This window comes from Aquila chrysaetos, chromosome 13, assembly GCF_900496995.4.
Source record: "Aquila chrysaetos chrysaetos chromosome 13, bAquChr1.4, whole genome shotgun sequence".
NCBI classification, from domain to species: Eukaryota; Metazoa; Chordata; class Aves; order Accipitriformes; family Accipitridae; genus Aquila; species Aquila chrysaetos.
In genome coordinates, this window is record NC_044016.1 from 20,009,178 (window position 1) to 20,027,151 (window position 17,974).

The following is a 17,974-nucleotide window of genomic DNA, read 5'->3' on the forward strand; positions in this document are numbered from 1 at the left end:
AGGTGAATTGTGCATTGAAATGAACTTCTCCTGTTACAAGGAGAGGGGATGATTTTGAAAAACTCTTAATATTGGCTGTTGAATCTTCAGAGGCTATATTTATGAATTATTCCTTCTTATTACTACCTGTATTGGATGAGGACCTGCTTGTTTAGGTGACAGTCGAGTAGCTGGATTAATGAAACAATTCAATTGAGTCAGGTTTCAACAAATTAGTAATGCAAAGACATGAAGGAATGATGGAAATAAGCGGGGGGGGGGGGGCACGGAAACAATAAAAAGTATTTAGGTACAGTGTTATTAATTATTGTCAGTGCATGTCCCCAGTCCCCAAAACCATTAATAACTTGCCCTGATGTCTTTTTCTTACTGTGTGACTCAGTATTATAAAATCCATGGGGGGAGAGTATGTGGAGAGATGGTCACTGAATACCAAAAAACCCTCACGAGTTTCCTAATTTGTGTTGAATCTGTCAGCTCTCTTCAGTTTCAAGTACATTTTTAGATCGAGAATTTTCTTTGTGCACCCAGGTGTAGCATTCTTTTGATTTCCCTGATTGTTATTGAAGATAGATTGACTTCAGAACATTAAGACCCCAAACGAGCTGAGAGAGAAAGAAGGGAGGGGTTTTTTGCCGAGAGGTCGGGGGGCTCACCTCCCTGTGACTCAGTACATCTTTCTGCCCTGCTCTTTTGCACGTGTACTGTTCTGGCTGGGAACTATGTTTCGTGTGTTGTCCTACCTGGTACGGGTTGTACCAGATGATGGCAGTGGAGGCTCATTAGACAGGACTGCACAGGCTGTGGGTTTCCAGCGAAGAGCCTGGGCAGTTCCTTCCAGCCTTTGATACAAAGCAGCATGCTTTGCCTCAGGAGTTGATCCTGATCGCTTTCTGAGCTGTCAGAGTGACTCTGTTTTACCACAACCAATTTAAGTTAACGACATTCAAGAAGAATCAAATTTGTCATGTTAAAATATAAGGGGGTTTTGTGATGTTGGCAGAGATCTAGACTAAATGTTTCTGGCTGTTACTCCATGAAAGCTTAAGCTACTTTTTTGTTTTTAGTTAAGTAAACTCCTTGCCCTGAAGGTGGGAGGGGGTGGGTGGGGAATGACTTGATAGCAGGGGGCAAATATGAAAAGCTGTAGTATTTTGTTCTTTTTATCTCATTGTTTTAAAGCTGATGCTGTGACTCTAGGGACTTGTTCATGATTTTTCAATTGTGGAGTTGAGAATGCTGTACAAGTTACCTCTCTGCAGAGAACTTAAGACAACTGGGTCCTTGATTTTGCTTTTTCAAGTTAAATTGTTAATTGCATACAGGTTAGGGTCTTAATACTCTGTTGATAACAGTATGTTGTAGAAGAGGAAAATACAGATGGCCTCACAGAGCCTTGCCTTGAGCCTGTTACCCATCCTCTTTCTTTATGCATGTTCTTGAGACAGTGGCTGGTACAGCCTCATTGATGCAGACATCACTACATTACTGAGAAGGATAATTGATGATGTCAAGTAAAGAGACAAGGTCCTTTCCAGAGAACTCAAGTTTAGAGGAGTGATTTCACAATAGGAAGCTTCATGTACAAGGCATGGCTATGGGGTAAATGACACAATTGGGAAGGTTTTTTGAGAAGAGTTTGTTGAGGGTTTTGTGCTTTATGTGGCTTATCCCAGGCTGTGAGTATGGAACCATTGAAAGCAGGTCCAGCTTCACAAGGCTGAGATTTTTGGCCAGTCTCATAATCTGAATGGAACTGCATTTATAACTTTTGATCATGTGGGATGGGCAGCCCTGGCCTTCTGCTGATTTCTTCTCCCTGCTGTTATACTTCTGTGCTTTCTTCATTGCTGTCTTTTCCATGTCATGTCATCCCAGATCTTGTATGTTACTGCATTTTCTGCAGATGTTTCCATAGGAACCCTCTCCAATGCCTTGAAGAGTCATCTTCAGAGTTCCTTTAGAGCTATAGTACTAAACATGATTAAAGAAAGAGAAGCTAACTTGCAGCTGGTTTTATCTCTCAGATGTCTTTATCCCCTGCTGACATAAAGTCTTTTCTTCCTGTCTTTACTCTCCTCCTAGTTATTTTGGGCTAACAGGGTAGAGGTCAAAGCAAGTTCAAAGTGGGGCATGAGATGAAAGTTCCTAAAGTCAAATGACTGTGGGGTGGTGTAATTTCAGAGAAGGTGCTAGGGAGAGGATTTGTGATGAGACTGAGGTTTTCTGTGCTAGCCTAAGAGTAGAAGGAAGTATTGTCCTCTCTAGCCTGAACGTCCACCTTTCTTGAGTGGGTGGATATCATTACCTAGTGCTGCCTTCCCATTTTCTGGTGGCAAAGCTAAGTACTCATTTGTATGAATTTCAAAGGTCCTTTTTTAAACATAAAGTAGGGCAAGTAAACCATCTCATGGTGAAGAAAGGAAGGAAGGGGAAGACCTTCCTCCTGTCCTTCCCTTCTCTGGTTAACACAGTATAGTAGCTCCTAACAGCAGTCCCCCAAAGGATTGGGGGTTAGCAAAGAGGCAAGGAGCAGGCTATTGAGTGAGGGGTGGTATTTAGTACATTACAGACATTTTATTATGTTGCCACAGATGATTCCTATGGGAGGAAAAACAACAGCTAGTTCAGGGCTGTGAAGTCCTGGCAGTGTAGGGCTTTGGGCCAGCAAGAGTTTCTAAGACTTTGACCTTCTGTAGTTCTGCTCAGCCTGTGGTGGAGCTGCTCAGAAATGGCCAGGCTTCTGCCCATTGCTGGCTGACGTTCCACTGGGAAATTCAGTTAAAGCAACTTGATGTCTCAAAGTAGTTAAAACATGGAATAACAGCCTAGGGCCACTTTCACACTTGAATCCTCTGTGAACCTCAGGTTTGTGTAGGGGAGTTCTCTGCTGAAGAGCCCCACACCTTTGATGCGTTGATCTTTTTCCTGCTCTGTGGCAGCTGGCAGAGCTGCTCTACAGGCTTGGCCAAGTGGGATGTGGCACAATGGTCCATGGGAGGTCACTGGTGGATGTGGGGACAGCACTCAGTAACATCCTCTGAGCTGTCTCCTGAGCACTGGCAAATTTGGTCTGCTTTCCTCCATCTTGTTCTTTTGAGACTAAGCCCACTATACAGCTTCCAGTGTATACACAGTACAAATATAACAGAGAAGACTGCAATACTCATCCCAAGCATTTTTCTGGCCTTTCACTCACTGAAGGAGCGTGCAACTAAATTTTGCTGTTGCCTGGAACTTCATAGGGCTTAAAATAGTTAAATAACTCTGTTCAAATGTGTTTTTCAGTCTACCACCCTTAGTTATTGGTCTCTACTTCATCACAGCACCAGCTAAAATGAATAGTGATGGAGACCTCCAACACACACTCTGGTTCAACCTGCCAGGGTCCCAATGAGAGTATTCTGAGCTCAGTGGCTGTGTCCAGCTGACAAGTGTATCCTGCACTTAGAGCAGACTTGGTGAGTGTAGTGTGAAATCTCACAAGAAGCTTGAGAAGCCAAGCAAGTTCACTTGGTATATGTAGCTAGTGCTCACAGAGACATTTCAAAGAATGAGTGAGGATAGGAACCCCCGACTTGCTGATGTTCAGTTGAATGTAGGTGGTATCAGGTTTCCTGGTACCTCAGAAGGTCTCTAGTGCAACCTTCTGCTTAAAGCAGTCAGCTATGAGGTCAGACCAGGTTACTGAGGGCTTTATCAGGGACACCTTTCAGATAAGCTGGGCCCATTTTCAGGAACCAGACAAACACATCCTAAGGCTGTGTGAGTAATCAATAACTTTGGGGTTTTTTTCCTAGTTTGTCTGCTGTATTATAAGAAGACATCTTTTCCATCTAAACTGAATTTGAGTATTTTTATTTTTCTTATTGCAACATTGGAATTCATCATGAACAAAAACTTTCATTTAGCCCAGATTAAAACATTCAGGTTACTTGTAGGGAGCACAAGGGAAAGAAAAGTTTAGATCTTCTGAAAAGTATTGGAGGAGGAGCTGGTGGTGGAAGCAGCTCAGTGGTTCAAGCAGTCCCTGAGGGTGTAGGAGACTAGTACGCAATTTCCTCCTGTACCTGGGAGAACAGGATTATAGCTCACTGGAGACCACCCCAACTGCGAAGTGGAGCATCTTTCTCTGAGTATTTAAATGTGTAATGCAAAATAAAATAATTCTAGCACTGGCACTCCTTGCTGAACTGCCCAGTGGCTCTGTAGATCAGACACTTGTGTGTGAGGCAAGACACCTGGCTCCCAGGCTTTGCTGAGTGTCTGGGTGTTCAAAGCAAAATACTGTCAATAAGAATGTTATGTAAATTTGGGATTAGGTCATTCCTGTGGGAAGTGATGGCTTGTATCCACTCAGGTAGGAGAAAGAATTAAACCAAATCTCCCCAAAAGTGTGTTTGAATACTCAAACTGCTGGTAAAGTTTACAGGTTAGAGAAGTGACTCTTCCTCCAGCTTTTTTTTTTTTTTTTTTAATCCTCCCCCCCCCCCCCCCCCCCCCACCCAGCTGAAATTATTTGGCAAATTTGCAGATGTTTTTCAGTCTATGAAAGACACATATTTTCGTTCTAAGCACTTTTTGTTTAAAATACTCTTTTACCTCTGGGCAGTGAGAATGGGAGTCAAACAAACCTCCCATTGTGGGTAGCAGGAAGTTGCAGTTGCCTCAGCTGAACTGGGGGCACTGCAAGTAGGATACTGTCTTGTGAATGAAGAGATCTTTTATTGATCATCTGTTAATCACACATCAGTCTCCTCCTCTTAGCAAGTCTGCGGAGCCTCTGAATCCCTTATTTACAGGAATATGATGGGCAAGCAGGAAAACAAAGCTGAATTTACTTAATATGTGTAACAGAAGCACATGAGTTGAAGCATGTGGAGATGAACATTTGGAAATAAGACCACTCATCTTGCTGCTTCTAAGGAAGTTTTAAGTTACGTTGCACTTTATTTCAAAATGAGGGAAGCTATACAGGCAGTTATTTAATCCAGCTGCTTCAGTGAAAATGCTTACACTTTGACTTTTATGTAGTTTTTGGTGAGCATCCCTCAGTGTCTCTTGGCACAGGCGCATACCAGGTGACATCCCAGTAGCAGGCTTATGAGGGATGTGACACAGCTGCCAGTGTAGTTTGTCTTGGTCTTTGAACTTGGTTCAGATCTTCTAATGTATAAGACACTGATTACCCTCATTCCATTTACTGAAGAGGGTAAGTCCCAATTACCCATTCCTGCTTGAGGTTTATAACAATTGAGGTTTATATACAAGTAGGTTGGCATCTCCTTGTCTAGTCCAAAGGCAAGAGTGTGTCATCAGCCAGACATAAATTGCCAGCCACTTTGCATAATCTAAAGTCTCCTGGGCTGTTTGATCAAACTTTGTATCCTGTGTAAAAAGCTACTGGGATGTGGCTTTTTGGCATATTTACAGCAACTACTCACCAAATCTTCAGGAAATCGTCTTGAGCTGCTGAGCCCAAGGGAAAAGGGAGCCAGATAAATTATATGCAAAGCAGATGTAGTGTTTGGTGTGCTGGGCTTACTGTACACATTGGACCTTCTTACATTATTGAATTTGCTTCTCTAAATTACATGTAATGTACAGCTTAACCTTAGATGCTCTCCAGTCAGCACTATGTAGGGTCCCCAGAATCCTGAAGGCTGCTGTGCTTCACAGAGTGGGCTGAGATCGTGGACATTTCTTTCTCTTTTATCTGATGTTTTTCTTCAGGGACTGCATAACCTGGAAAGCTATGGGAAAAAGAACTGCCCAAGGCATTACATAGTCTTTTTAAACTTGATATAGAAGGGGAAGAAGGGAAAAAAAAATAAACAAAAAACCTTGGGAATGACTGACCATAAATGTATGTGACTCATGTTCAGACTCCAGCCTTACAGTAAGCGTAGGAATTAAGCACTGGAATTAAGGCTGCTCTACAGTCTTAGTTTAGCCACTTTGACTGTATCTCAAAACAACCTCTAGCTATCCCATTTTTTCTGGGAGATGCTCTTCCCCCTCCCAGGGACAGGCTGCTGGGGCCATTGTTTTGGAGGTGTATTGTATGTTACCACATACATTAAACCCAGGGGCTCACAAGTCATTCAAGCCTAAAATTGTTGATGGAAAGTCCTCCAGATAGTAAAATTTTGAATTTGTGGGGGTAAGAGTGAGATGAAAAGACAGCCTATATAAATACTGGTAAATTGTTTGCTGCCAGACCTTTTTCTGGGAGTAGTTTGCCAGTGCATGTGCACAATTAACTGTTTGCAGAGTTGTCTGCGGTGAGAGATTTTGTCAGCACAGAAGTTGGTACTGAATGCCTAGATATCCCAAGCTCAGAGTTGCACACCTTTCTACGTTGTTGGTCGGTGGCTTACTGCAGCTGGTGTGGGACAGAGGTTAGTGAAGGAATGGGTACTCCATCTAGTCAACCATGGATATTCGCACTCTCACTTATGTACAGAGCCCAGCCTTTAGACTTCTCCCTCCTGAGGGCTGTTCACTTGCCCTGGGGCTACGCCACCTACAAGCGTGGTAGCAAGGCGTCAGTGGTGGGAGCACCTCTATGCTTGCACTGCATCAACAGTTGGCTGTCGCTGGGACGGGGTATCATTATTTGTGGTGAAAAGATAAACTTTGCCAGGTTATGTCCATCTTGTATATGGACAAATCTCTAATGAGTGGAAGTGATTTTGAAATGTAGTCAAGGCTATAGGTCTTTGACTGGCGAAGTCACTGTTGAAATGCTTGTCATGTGCTAGTCCTTCCCCTGTTTTAAAAACATCCTGTGAAATAAACAAAAGTTAAATCTGACTTCCCTGTGGCATAAACCACTTGAAATTACAGAAGTGCAAGTCTGAAAATTTACAGGACATTTTAAAAAGAAAATAAGGGGAATAAAGACAAATATTGTAGCAGTGATGTTGAAGCCATGATGATGTAAGGATACAAGTAAGGCTGTGCTTGCAGGGCAGTACCTTTTATTAGACCAGTTTATATGATTAGAAGAAAAAGGTAAAATTTCAAACATTTTTTTTCTTTAGGTCTGAAATTGAAGCATTTTATTCAGGTTAAATATAATTTCTCTGGGTTTATTGACTCTAGGCAAATTTTTTGACAATTTAAGCTTAAGGTGTATTTGGTTCTTGTGGCGCAAGAGGAGTATAAGCAAAGAGGAAGTGTTAAGTTCGCTAGTCCTGTGGGACAAAGGTAGAAAAAGCTGCTTGTTATAATTAAAACACTATTGTTGTGATTCAGAGACCATCTGATATCCATGCAGGATCATTTACCAGCAAACCCCATGCCAACAATGCCTACAAAGACTGAACTAAGCGGAATTTTTGCATTTACGTCAGATCCCAGCCAGGACAGTGGGTAGGGGAGAGGAAATTCACTGGTAAATGGAAAAGGAACTAAACAAAATTGGCAGGGAAAGAAATGTTATTTTCCAGCCTACAATAGGATATGACAAACAATGGATGTAGCTTACAGTTATTTATGAAACAGGTCCTTTTGGAGCAGTGACCTTCTCATCTAACTTTTGTAGAAGATGGAGGTTCACCCCTCCAGGGGAGGAGGGCAAGCAGAGAATATGTTCGATTTAACACCTCATTCCTTCCCTGCCTAGGCTATGGGAACCTGAGCCCCAGCACTGCAGCTGGTCGAATCTTCTGCATCTTGTTTGCACTCTTTGGAATCCCCTTGAACCTTGTAGTCCTGAACGAAATTGGGCAGCTAATGCTGTTGGGGGTTCAGCAATGTGCCCGTCGCCTAGAAGAGCTGTTTCACAGACAGGTAAGCAATGTGGACAGATATGCCTCACCCTCAAGTTCAGGAAAGAAAAGACAGAAATGGCATTGTCTGGTATTTGGGATCCTCTGACTAACAAGGACAGCCTGCCTACCTATTTGGCCAAAAAGACAATAATACTCAGGAATAACTGGAAACAAATAAATTTAGTTTATGACAGCCCTATGAGGTGTCAGATAAGGTTGTTTATTAATTGAGGGAACTTCTGTGATGAATGGCTTCCCCTACAGCAACAGAAGTGCCAGAGCCTCAGAGTGATGCACAGTCCTAGAATATCTGGTCTGTTTATCATCAGTTATAGTTAGAATTGCATGTGTAAGTTACATGGTGCCCACCAAAGCCGTTCTATCACTCCCCCTCCTCAGCTGGACAGGGGAGAGAAAATATAACAAAGCGCTTGTGGGTCGAGATAAGGACAGGAGAGATCACTCACCAATTACCATCATGGGCAAAACAAACTTGGCTTGGGGAAAATTAACTCAATTTATTACAAATCAACCAGAGTAGGGTAATGAGAAATAAAACCAAACCTCAAAACACCTTCCCTCCACCCCGCCCTTCTTCCCAGGCACAACTTCACTCCCGGATTCTCTACCAACCCCCCCAACGGCACAGGGGGATGGGGATGGGGTTTATGGTCAGTTCATCACATGTTATTTTCTGCCGCTTCATCCTCCTCAGGGGGAGGACTCATCACACTCTTCTTCTGCTCCAGCGTGGGGTCCCTCCCACGGGAGACAGTCCTCCACGAACTGCTCCAGTGTGGGTCCCTTCCACGGGCTGCAGTCTGTCAGGAGCACACTGCTCCAGCATGGGTCCCCCACGGGGTCACAAGTCCTGCCAGAAAACCTGCTCCGTGGGCTCCTCTCTCCACAGGTCTGTAGCTCCTGCCAGGAGCCTGCTCCAGCACGGGGTTCCCACAGGGTCATAGCCTCCTTCGGGAACCCACCTGCTCCGGCGTGGGGTCCTCCACGGGCTGCAGGTGGATATCTGCTCCACCATGGACCTCCATGGGCTGCAGGGGGACAGCCTGCCTCACCATGGGCTTCCCCACAAGCTGCAGGGAATCTCTGCTCCAGCGTCTGGAGCACCTCTTCCCCCTCCTTCACTGACCTTGGTGTCCGCAGGGTTGTTTCTCTTACATGTTCTCACTCCTCTCTCCAGCTGCTGTTTTCCGTCTGTCCCAACTTTTTTCCCTTCTTAAAAATGTTATCACAGGCATTACCGCTACTGCTGATTGGCTCGGCCTTGGCCAGCGGTGGGTCCATCATAGACCCAGCTGATATTGGCTCTCTCTCGAACACAGGGGAAGCTTCCAGCAGCTTCTTACAGAAGCCACCCCTGTAAACCAACACACACACACACACACACACACACCCCCACCCCCCCCACCCCCCCCCCCCCACCCCACCCCCCGCCATACAAAGCCAATACAGAGCATTGTGGAATAGGCTTTGAACTGGCATGAATTTAGGACTCGCAAAGGTGATGCCCAGTTTGTGTTGACTGGGAGAGCCACACTGTTTATTCTAGTGGAATGTCATGAATGTTTGTGTGGTTTTTATGGAGTCCAGCATCATCTTCAACCAGAAACTGAGCTGGGCTTTCCCTGCTACCCTTCTTGTGACAGTCTCTTCCTTTTTTTCTGTTTTACTAGAAAAAAGCTTCCCTCCTGATTAAGACCTGTGCACTGGTAACTGGCTTGTTATTGTTCCTCCTGCTACCTCCCTTGTTGTTCTCTGACAAAGAAGGCTGGTCTTATGAAGAAGGCTTCTACTATTCCTTCATTACCCTCAGCACTATAGGGTTTGGAGATTATGTGATTGGTGAGTAGTTCACATTTCATTGCTTTCAACTACTAAACATCAAAGCCAAATGTGTGGCATATGAACCTCCCAACTTGGCTGTTTTAAACTACTAGCAATCCACAGACCTGGTGAATAAATATGTTGTGGTAGGCATTTGACAGGTTGGAGAAGACATGATTTCTGAGATAGTAATGCTACCTGTGGAAGAGCAAAGAAATTGTTTCCCAGTCAATGAGTAATCTTCCAGCATTCAGGTGATCTGTCCCTTGAATGACTACAACACCAGACTGGAGTGCTATGTTTTTAACCACAGCAGTCACTGATGGCGTGCTTGGTGTGCTCCAGTGCGTCGACAGTGACTAGTTTTAAGCAGATGCTACTCTGCATCATCGTTAACAGACAGTGACTATTTCCTCTGTCAAACCCCCAGAGAACTGCTTTCTAAAAGGCAGCTAAAGTCACTTAGGTGTAGACTGTCAGGCACCAGGCACAGCCTAGTTTTGGTTGCCAAAACCCTTTGCCGGAGGAAATGGGTTTGGACCCACGCCCGATGCATTTGCTGAAACACAGGACACACCTTTTTGATAAAGACTTTCTCATTAAAAACAAATTGATTATAGAAACACATGCACCCTTGAATCCCTGGGAGACAGAAAGACTAAACCATCTTATTACAGATCCTTTATTTTCTTTTCTTCGCAGTGCTTGCTTGATGCTTGGACAACTTAATGGGGGTTACCTTAGGACTTGTGTATAATGCATCAAAGTTATGACTAGAGTTTGTGTAGGCATGCTTAAATGAGCTGGAATCAAGTTAGCTTGGGTAAGGGTAGCCAGATGGAGCTTAACAAAAGCTAGCCAGTTCAGCATTTTCCTATGCTGATTTTCATAGATGATGCTGAACTCCGTGCTGCGGCAGCTTTACTTTTCTCAGTTTCTGATAACTAATTTTGAAGCTCTTCACTAGTATACCTCCCACTTCCAGGCATACCTTCACCTGTGTGGTACCTTTGTAACAGGCATACCACCATAGATACACTAGGTTCAGTATGGGTCAGTGACCTGTGGTATATAGAAGCAAACCATTTTGGCCTTACAACTGTGTGTTTGTGGTTTATGTCTCAACATAAAAATAATCAGGGTCAGGGCATGGGTTCAAGTGACTGTCACTATTTTGTGACTGTTATGCTGTTTCCCCATGTCGTGGTTTCAGCCCAGCTGGTAACAAAGGACCACGCAGCCGCTCGCTCACTCCTCCCGCCCCCTCCGGTGGGATAGGGGGGAGACAGAGGAGAGAAAAGAAAAAAAACTGGAACCTCGAGGGTTGGGATAAGGGCAGTTTACTGGGACAACGCAAAAAAAGTTACAACAACAACGACGGTACTAATGAAAGAGTATACAGAAAAGAGTGATGCACAGTGCAACTGCTCACCACCCGGGACCCGACGCTCCGCCACTTCCCCCACCGAAAGTCGAGAGCAGGAGAGCCCTCCCCCCGGCCCACTCCCCATGTATATACTGAGCATGATGTCACATGGTATGGAATAGCTCCTTGGCTAGTTCAGGTCAGCTGCCTCGGCTATGCCCCCCCACCTCCCAGGTTCCTGTAAAAATTAACTCTATCCCAGCTGAACCCAGGACATTATCCACCCCTTATTCTATACCATTTACATCATGCCCAGATCTTACATTTTCCAATCAACCGCTACCACTTTCCTTGTCTTATATATAGATATATATGTATATGGACACCCCCCCACACGCACACACACACACATACAAATAGTATTCCCTTAGTCAATGGGTTATCCCTCCAATGTGTCCATCAATTTTATTTAGTCCATGACTTTGAGGCTCCATCTGTTGTAACACTTCTTCAGGATAAGAGAGATGGTGTGAGGTGTTGGGTTGTATGCTGTCTCTGGAACTTCTGGCTGGTACATTTGATGCAACCCACACCCTTGGTCTGCAGGTCGAAGATGTTGATCTTGAGGAAATTGCTGGGCGCCAGTTCAAGTTCTATCACTGTTGTTCTTGGCTCAGTTTCAAAGTCCATTCTTCAGTCATTTGGGTAATTCTTACAGTAATACCCTTGATATGGCATATTGACACTATAGATACAATGACATACATTGGCAGGTTATTTAGCAGTTAAATATCCTACAGCCTAGTTCACTGGCTATTCTCTCCCAAAATCAAATCTCCCTGAGGTACACATCGAACTTCCCCATCCTTCTGCATCACCCACCAGGTGTACCCAGGTCCCTGAGCAAAAACCACCCTTTGGATGGGTTTGTCTCTGCGTGAGGGAGGACTAACCCAGACTGTCTTTCCTAACATACTCCTCATGCGCACTACAGGAACTTTATCCCCTTCTACAGTATGTGGAAGTCTTGGTTGGGCGGGGCCGGCCCGATTGGTGGATCCTCTAGTATTAACTAACCAGGTGGCTTTTGTTAAATGTGTATCCCAATGTTTGAAAGTTCCACCCCCCATTGCTCTCAATGTAGTTTTCAGCAGTCCATTGTATCGTTCGATTTTTCCGGAGGCTGGTGCGTGATAAGGGATGTGATATACCCACTCAATGCCATGTTCTTTGGCCCAGGTGTCTATGAGGTTGTTTCGGAAGTGAGTCCCGTTGTCTGACTCGATTCTTTCTGGGGTACCGTGTTGCCATAAGACTTTCTCTTCAAGGCCCAGGATAGTGTTCTGGGCAGTGGCGTGGGACACAGGATATGTTTCCAGCCATCCAGTGGTTGCTTCCACCATTGTAAGCACATGGCACTTGCCTTGGCGGGTTCGTGGGAGTGTGATATAGTCAATCTGCCAGGCCTCCCACTGTTTATATTTCAGCCATCGCCCTCCATACGACAGGGGTTTCAGTCGCTTGGCTTGCTTAATTGCAGCACATGTTTCACATTCATGGATAACCTGTGCAATAGTGTCCATGGTTAAGTCCACCCCTCGATCGCGAGCCCATCTATATGTTGCATCTCTTCCCTGATGGCCCGAGGTATCATGGGCCCACTGAGCCATAAATAGCTCACCCCTACGTTGCCAGTCCAGGTCCACCTGAGACACTTCAATCTTGGCGGCCTGATCTGCCTGCTGGTTGTTTTGATGTTCTTCAGTGGCCCGACTCTTGGGTACATGAGCATCTACGTGGCGTACTTTTACCACTAGCTTCTCTATCCGAACAGCAATATCTTGCCACAGTGCGGCAGCCCAGATGAGTTTACCTCTGCGCTGCCAATTGCTCTTCTTCCATTGCTGTAGCCACCCCCATAGGGCATTTGCCACCATCCATGAGTCGGTATAGAGATAGAGCACTGGCCACTTTTCTCTTTCAGCAATGTCTAACGCTAGCTGGATGGCTTTCACCTCTGCAAACTGACTCGATTCACCTTCTCCTTCAGCAGTTTCTGCGACTAGTCGTGTAGGACTCCATACAGCAGCCTTCCACCTCCGATGTTTTCCCACAATGCGACAGGACCCATCAGTGAACAGAGCATATTGCCTCTCATTTTCTGGCAGTTTATTATACAGCGGGGCCTCTTCAGCCCGTGTCACCTCCTCCTCTGGCGACATTCCAAAATTTTTGCCTTCTGGCCAGTCCATGATCACTTCCACAATTCCTGGGCGACTGGGGTTTCCTATGCGAGCCCGTTGTGTGATCAGTGCGGCCCACTTACTCCACGTGGCATCAGTTGCATGATGTGTAGAGGAGACCTTCCCTTTGAACATCCAGCCCAGCACTGGCAGTAGGGGTGCTAAGAGGAGCTGTGTTTCAGTACCAACCACTTCTGAGGCGGCTCGAACTCCTTCATATGCTGCCAATATCTCTTTTTCAGTTGGAGTACAGCGAGCCTCGGATCCTCTGTATCCCCGACTCCAAAACCCCAGGGGTCGACCTCGGGTCTCCCCAGGTGCTTTCTGCCAGAGGCTCCAGGTAGGGCCATTCTCCCCAGCTGCAGTGTAGAGCACATTTATAACATCTTGTCCTGCCCGGACTGGCCCAAGAGCTACTGCATGAACAATCTCCCGCTTAATTTTTCAAAAGCTTGTCGTTGCTCAGGCCCCCATTTAAAATCATTCTTCTTCCGGGTAACTTGGTAGAGAGGACTTACAATTTGACTGTAATTTGGAATATGCATTCTCCAAAAGCCCACAACACCTAAGAAAGCTTGTGTTTCCTTTTTATTAGTTGGTGGGGACATAGCTGCTATTTTGTTGATCACATCCATAGGGATCTGACGACGCCCGTCTTGCCATTTTACTCCTAAGAACTGGATCTCCTGTGCAGGTCCCTTGACCTTACTTTCTTTTATGGCAAAACCAGCCATCAAAAGGATTTGGATTATTTTCTTCCCTTTCTCAAAAACTTCTTCTGCCGTGTTGCCCCATACGATGATGTCATCAATGTATTGCAGGTGCTCTGGAGCTTCACCTTTTTCCAGTGCAGCCTGGATCAGTCCATGGCAAATAGTGGGGCTGTGTTTCCACCCCTGGGGCAGTCGATTCCAGGTGTACCGGACACCCCTCCAAGTAAAGGCAAACTGTGGCCTGCACTCCGCTGCCAAAGGGATGGAAAAAAATGCATTAGCAATGTCAATTGTGGCATACCACTTAGCTGCCTTTGATTCCAGTTCATATTGAAGCTCTAACATATCTGGCACAGCAGCGCTCAGCGGTGGCGTGACTTCATTCAGCCCACGATAGTCTACTGTTAGTCTCCATTCCCCATTAGATTTCCGCACGGGCCATATGGGACTATTAAAGGGTGAGTGAGTCTTGCTGATCACTCCTTGACTCTCCAATTGGCAAATCAGCTTATGGATGGGGATCGGGGAATCTCGGTTGGTGCGATATTGCCGCCGGTGCACCGTCGTGGTAGCAATTGGCACCTGTTGTTCTTCAACCTTCAGCAACCCCACGACCGAAGGGTCTTGAGAGAGACCAGGCAGGGTAGACAGCTGTTCAATCTCCTCCGTCTCCAATGCAGCTATACCAAAAGCCCAACGGTACCCTTTTGGGTCCTTGAAATATCCCCTCCTGAGATAATCTACACCAAGGATGCACGGGGCCTCTGGGCCAGTTGCAATGGGGTGTTTATGCCAGTCATTCCCGGTTAGACTCATTTCAGCTTCTAATACGGTTAGCTCTTGGGATCCCCCTGTCACACCAGAGATACAGATGGGTTCTGCCCCTTTATAACTTGATGGCATTAGGGTGCATTGTGCACCAGTGTCTACTAGAGCCTTATATTCCTGTGGGTCTGATGTGCCAGGCCATCGAATCCACACTGTCCAGTAGACTCGGTTGTCCCTCTCCTCCACCTGGCTGGAGGCAGGGCCCCTCTAATCCTGGTTAGAATATTCGTTACTCACTTTTCGCACCCGTGAATCAGAAGTCCCTTCAAGAGGATCCGAAATGTGATCAGCCCATCTACTGCATCTGGGGGACTCCTCACAGGAAACTGGAGCAGCAGTTTTCCAAGAAGAATCCTCTTTCCTGGTTGCTTTTTCTCGCAACTCCCGTACCCGTGCATCCAGGACTGAGGTAGGTTTTCCATCCCACTTCCTCATGTCCTCTCCATGGTCACGCAGGTAAAACCACAGGTTAGCCCGTCGTGTGTACTTTCTCTCTCCTCTCTCTTGGGCAGAGGAATGCTTACTCCCAATAGCTGCGATGCGGGCCTGTACAGGTGGGGCGGAAGACATATCCACTTTGAATTGCTGGAACTCTCAGGACAATTCCTCTACAGCCGAGACACAGGCCCGTAGGGAGGAAGAGAGACTTCCTTCGTATTGCCGGAGTTGGACAGCCAATTCATCCACCGTTTGTCCATGGCCTTCTTTCCAGGACATTACTGCCAATGAGTTGGCATAGGTTGGTGGTGCACTTCGTAGAAACTTCCGCCACATGGGTTGTGTGCATTGGACATCATCTGGGTCTATGGGTGACTGCGCATTTTCTGGATCATTATAAATCACCTCCAGCACGGCTAATTCCCTCAGGTACTGGATGCCTCTCTCCATGGTGGTCCACTTGCCTTGGTGACATGTAACTTCATCCTTGAAGGGGTATCTTTCCTTTACACCTAACAGAAGTCGCCTCCAGAGGCTGAGGACTTGTGTTTTTCTCCCAATCGCCTTGTCGATGCCCCCTTCCCTAGACAGAGATCCCAACTGCTTGGCTTCCTTACCCTCTAATTCCACACTACTAGCCCCATTATCCCAGCATCGGAGCAGCCAGGTAACAATGTGCTCACCTGGGTGGCGGCTAAAATCTTTTCGCATGTCACGCAACTCACTCAGGGATAGAGATCGGGTGATTATTTCAGGTTCTGCCTCTTCCTCCTGTTCTCGTGATGACCCTGGTTCATCTTCATCTCTCACTGAGCGAACTGATTTCTTTGTGTGTTTCTTTTTCTGTACAGGGGCGACTGATACCGGCACAGGTTGGTTCTCTGGTTTAGCTGCAGTATCCGTCACTGCGGTTGGGGTAGCCACGCTGCCTGTTGCCGGGGTAGGGGTAGCCACGGTGCCTGTTGCCGCGGTAGGGGTAGCCACGGTGCCTGCTGCCCTGTTTTCCATCTTTTCCCCCTTTTCTCCCTGAGGGTGCTGCCTAATATCAAGCAGTGTTTGGTAGATACTGGCCAGGGCCCAGCACAGTGCAGCGAGTTGTACGTCTTTGGAATAGCCACAGCATTTTTCTTTCAAATATTCTACCACTTCATGAGGGTTCTGTAGTTGTTCGGGAGTGAACTTCCAAGCCACTGGGGGTGAGAAGTTCTCTAGATACCTGCCCATATCCTCCCACATGCCGTGCCACCCATGAATATCCAGCTTTGGGGCAGATCTCTGGGTGGTACTCTTAAAGAGCCTTTTTGTAGCCCTAAACAAGACCTGAAACATATTCAGGAGGCATAGCACTAACAGCACAGTGGCTTGTGCATCCCAAGGATATTCAAAGTTCTCAAAAGCTGTTGTAATTAGTCGGAAGGAGAAAAGGGAGGCGAACGGACGGGGGGAAGTATCCCCCCCTAACTCCCCCATGGATTGGCTGTAATTACCAATAAAATCCGATAGAAGGTGCCCAAAGTATGGAAATGATATCACTGCCTCATACAGATACCAGCTTAACCTCATGACCAGTGATGTAATCATTTCACAAGTCGACATTGCCCAGTACAGCAAAATGATAATCCCAATCACTCTCCCAGAGGTGAGAAACGTAACTACAGGCAATACATAGAGCATATAAGGACCTACAAAACGCCACCATGTAAACAAATTAATCAACATTGTGACTAACATCTATTTATCTAATATAAGGAATGCGTATGACAAATTTGTTTCAACATGCTCTGGCCAGATCTGTCGTTATCTCAACCCTTCGTGCCCCACGTTGGGCGCCAAAAAGGACTGTCGTGGTTTCAGCCCAGCCGGTAACAAAGGACCACGCAGCCGCTCGCTCACTCCTCCCGCCCCCTCTGGTGGGATAGGGGGGAGACGGAGGAGAGAAAAGAAAAAAAACTGGAACCTCGAGGGTTGGGATAAGGGCAGTTTACTGGGACAACGCAAAAAAAGTTACAACAACAACGACGGTACTAATGAAAGAGTATACAGAAAAGAGTGATGCACAGTGCAACTGCTCACCACCCGGGACCCGACGCTCTGCCACTTCCCCCACCGAAAGTCGAGAGCAGGAGAGCCCTCCCCCCGGCCCACTCCCCATGTATATACTGAGCACGATGTCACATGGTATGGAATAGCTCCTTGGCTAGTTCAGGTCAGCTGCCCCGGGTATGCCCCCCCACCTCCCAGGTTCCTGTAAAAATTAACTCTATCCCAGCTGAACCCAGGACACCCCACTAGTGTGATCCCTGGTGCTGTTCTGGACCAGGTAAATTCTGGGGGATATCACGTGCCAGGAGTGGTGCTTGATGTTCACTTTGCACACAGCTGCTCTGTTTTGGGGGAAATATACGCCAGGCTGTGGCACTTGGATTTGAAGTCAGAGAGGTCCCTGGCCTGTTTTATTTAGTAATGTTGGTGTAGGTTCTCTTACTGGCCCTGAAATCTGTTAATTTACAAACTCAGTAAGCTGTTCTATTGCACACAGGGTGCCATGTAGGTCCTAAACTGCTGATCTTCTTATCCCTGAGACTGTACTTATCAGATGGTCTCTGTGGATAAAGCATTCTCCTTGGAAGGCTCAAATAGCCCTTCCCTCTTGTTTTCGTTTATTGTTTAGAAGCAAACAATTTTTAAACCTTTGAGTTTAGCATCGGTGAAAGGTGCTTGTTTGAAGGATGAATATAATACTCTTCCTAGTTGAAGTTCACCTTG

The 17,974-nt window shown here is 46.2% G+C and overlaps 1 protein-coding gene across 2 annotated transcripts in view; it reads left to right on the forward strand.

The window, feature by feature from the left end:
* Window positions 1–17,974, forward strand: part of KCNK17 (potassium two pore domain channel subfamily K member 17) — a 50,155-nt gene that overhangs the window by 14,198 nt on the left and 17,983 nt on the right. For both annotated transcript variants that reach the window (XR_003926409.1, XM_030035938.2), the window contains exons 3-4: window positions 7,631–7,797; window positions 9,470–9,638. Coding sequence is in view for 1 of the 2 variants with exons in the window: in XM_030035938.2 (XP_029891798.1) it covers window positions 7,631–7,797; window positions 9,470–9,638 (336 nt within the window). In the remaining variant the exon portion in view is untranslated. The remainder of the gene's footprint in view (window positions 1–7,630; window positions 7,798–9,469; window positions 9,639–17,974) is intronic.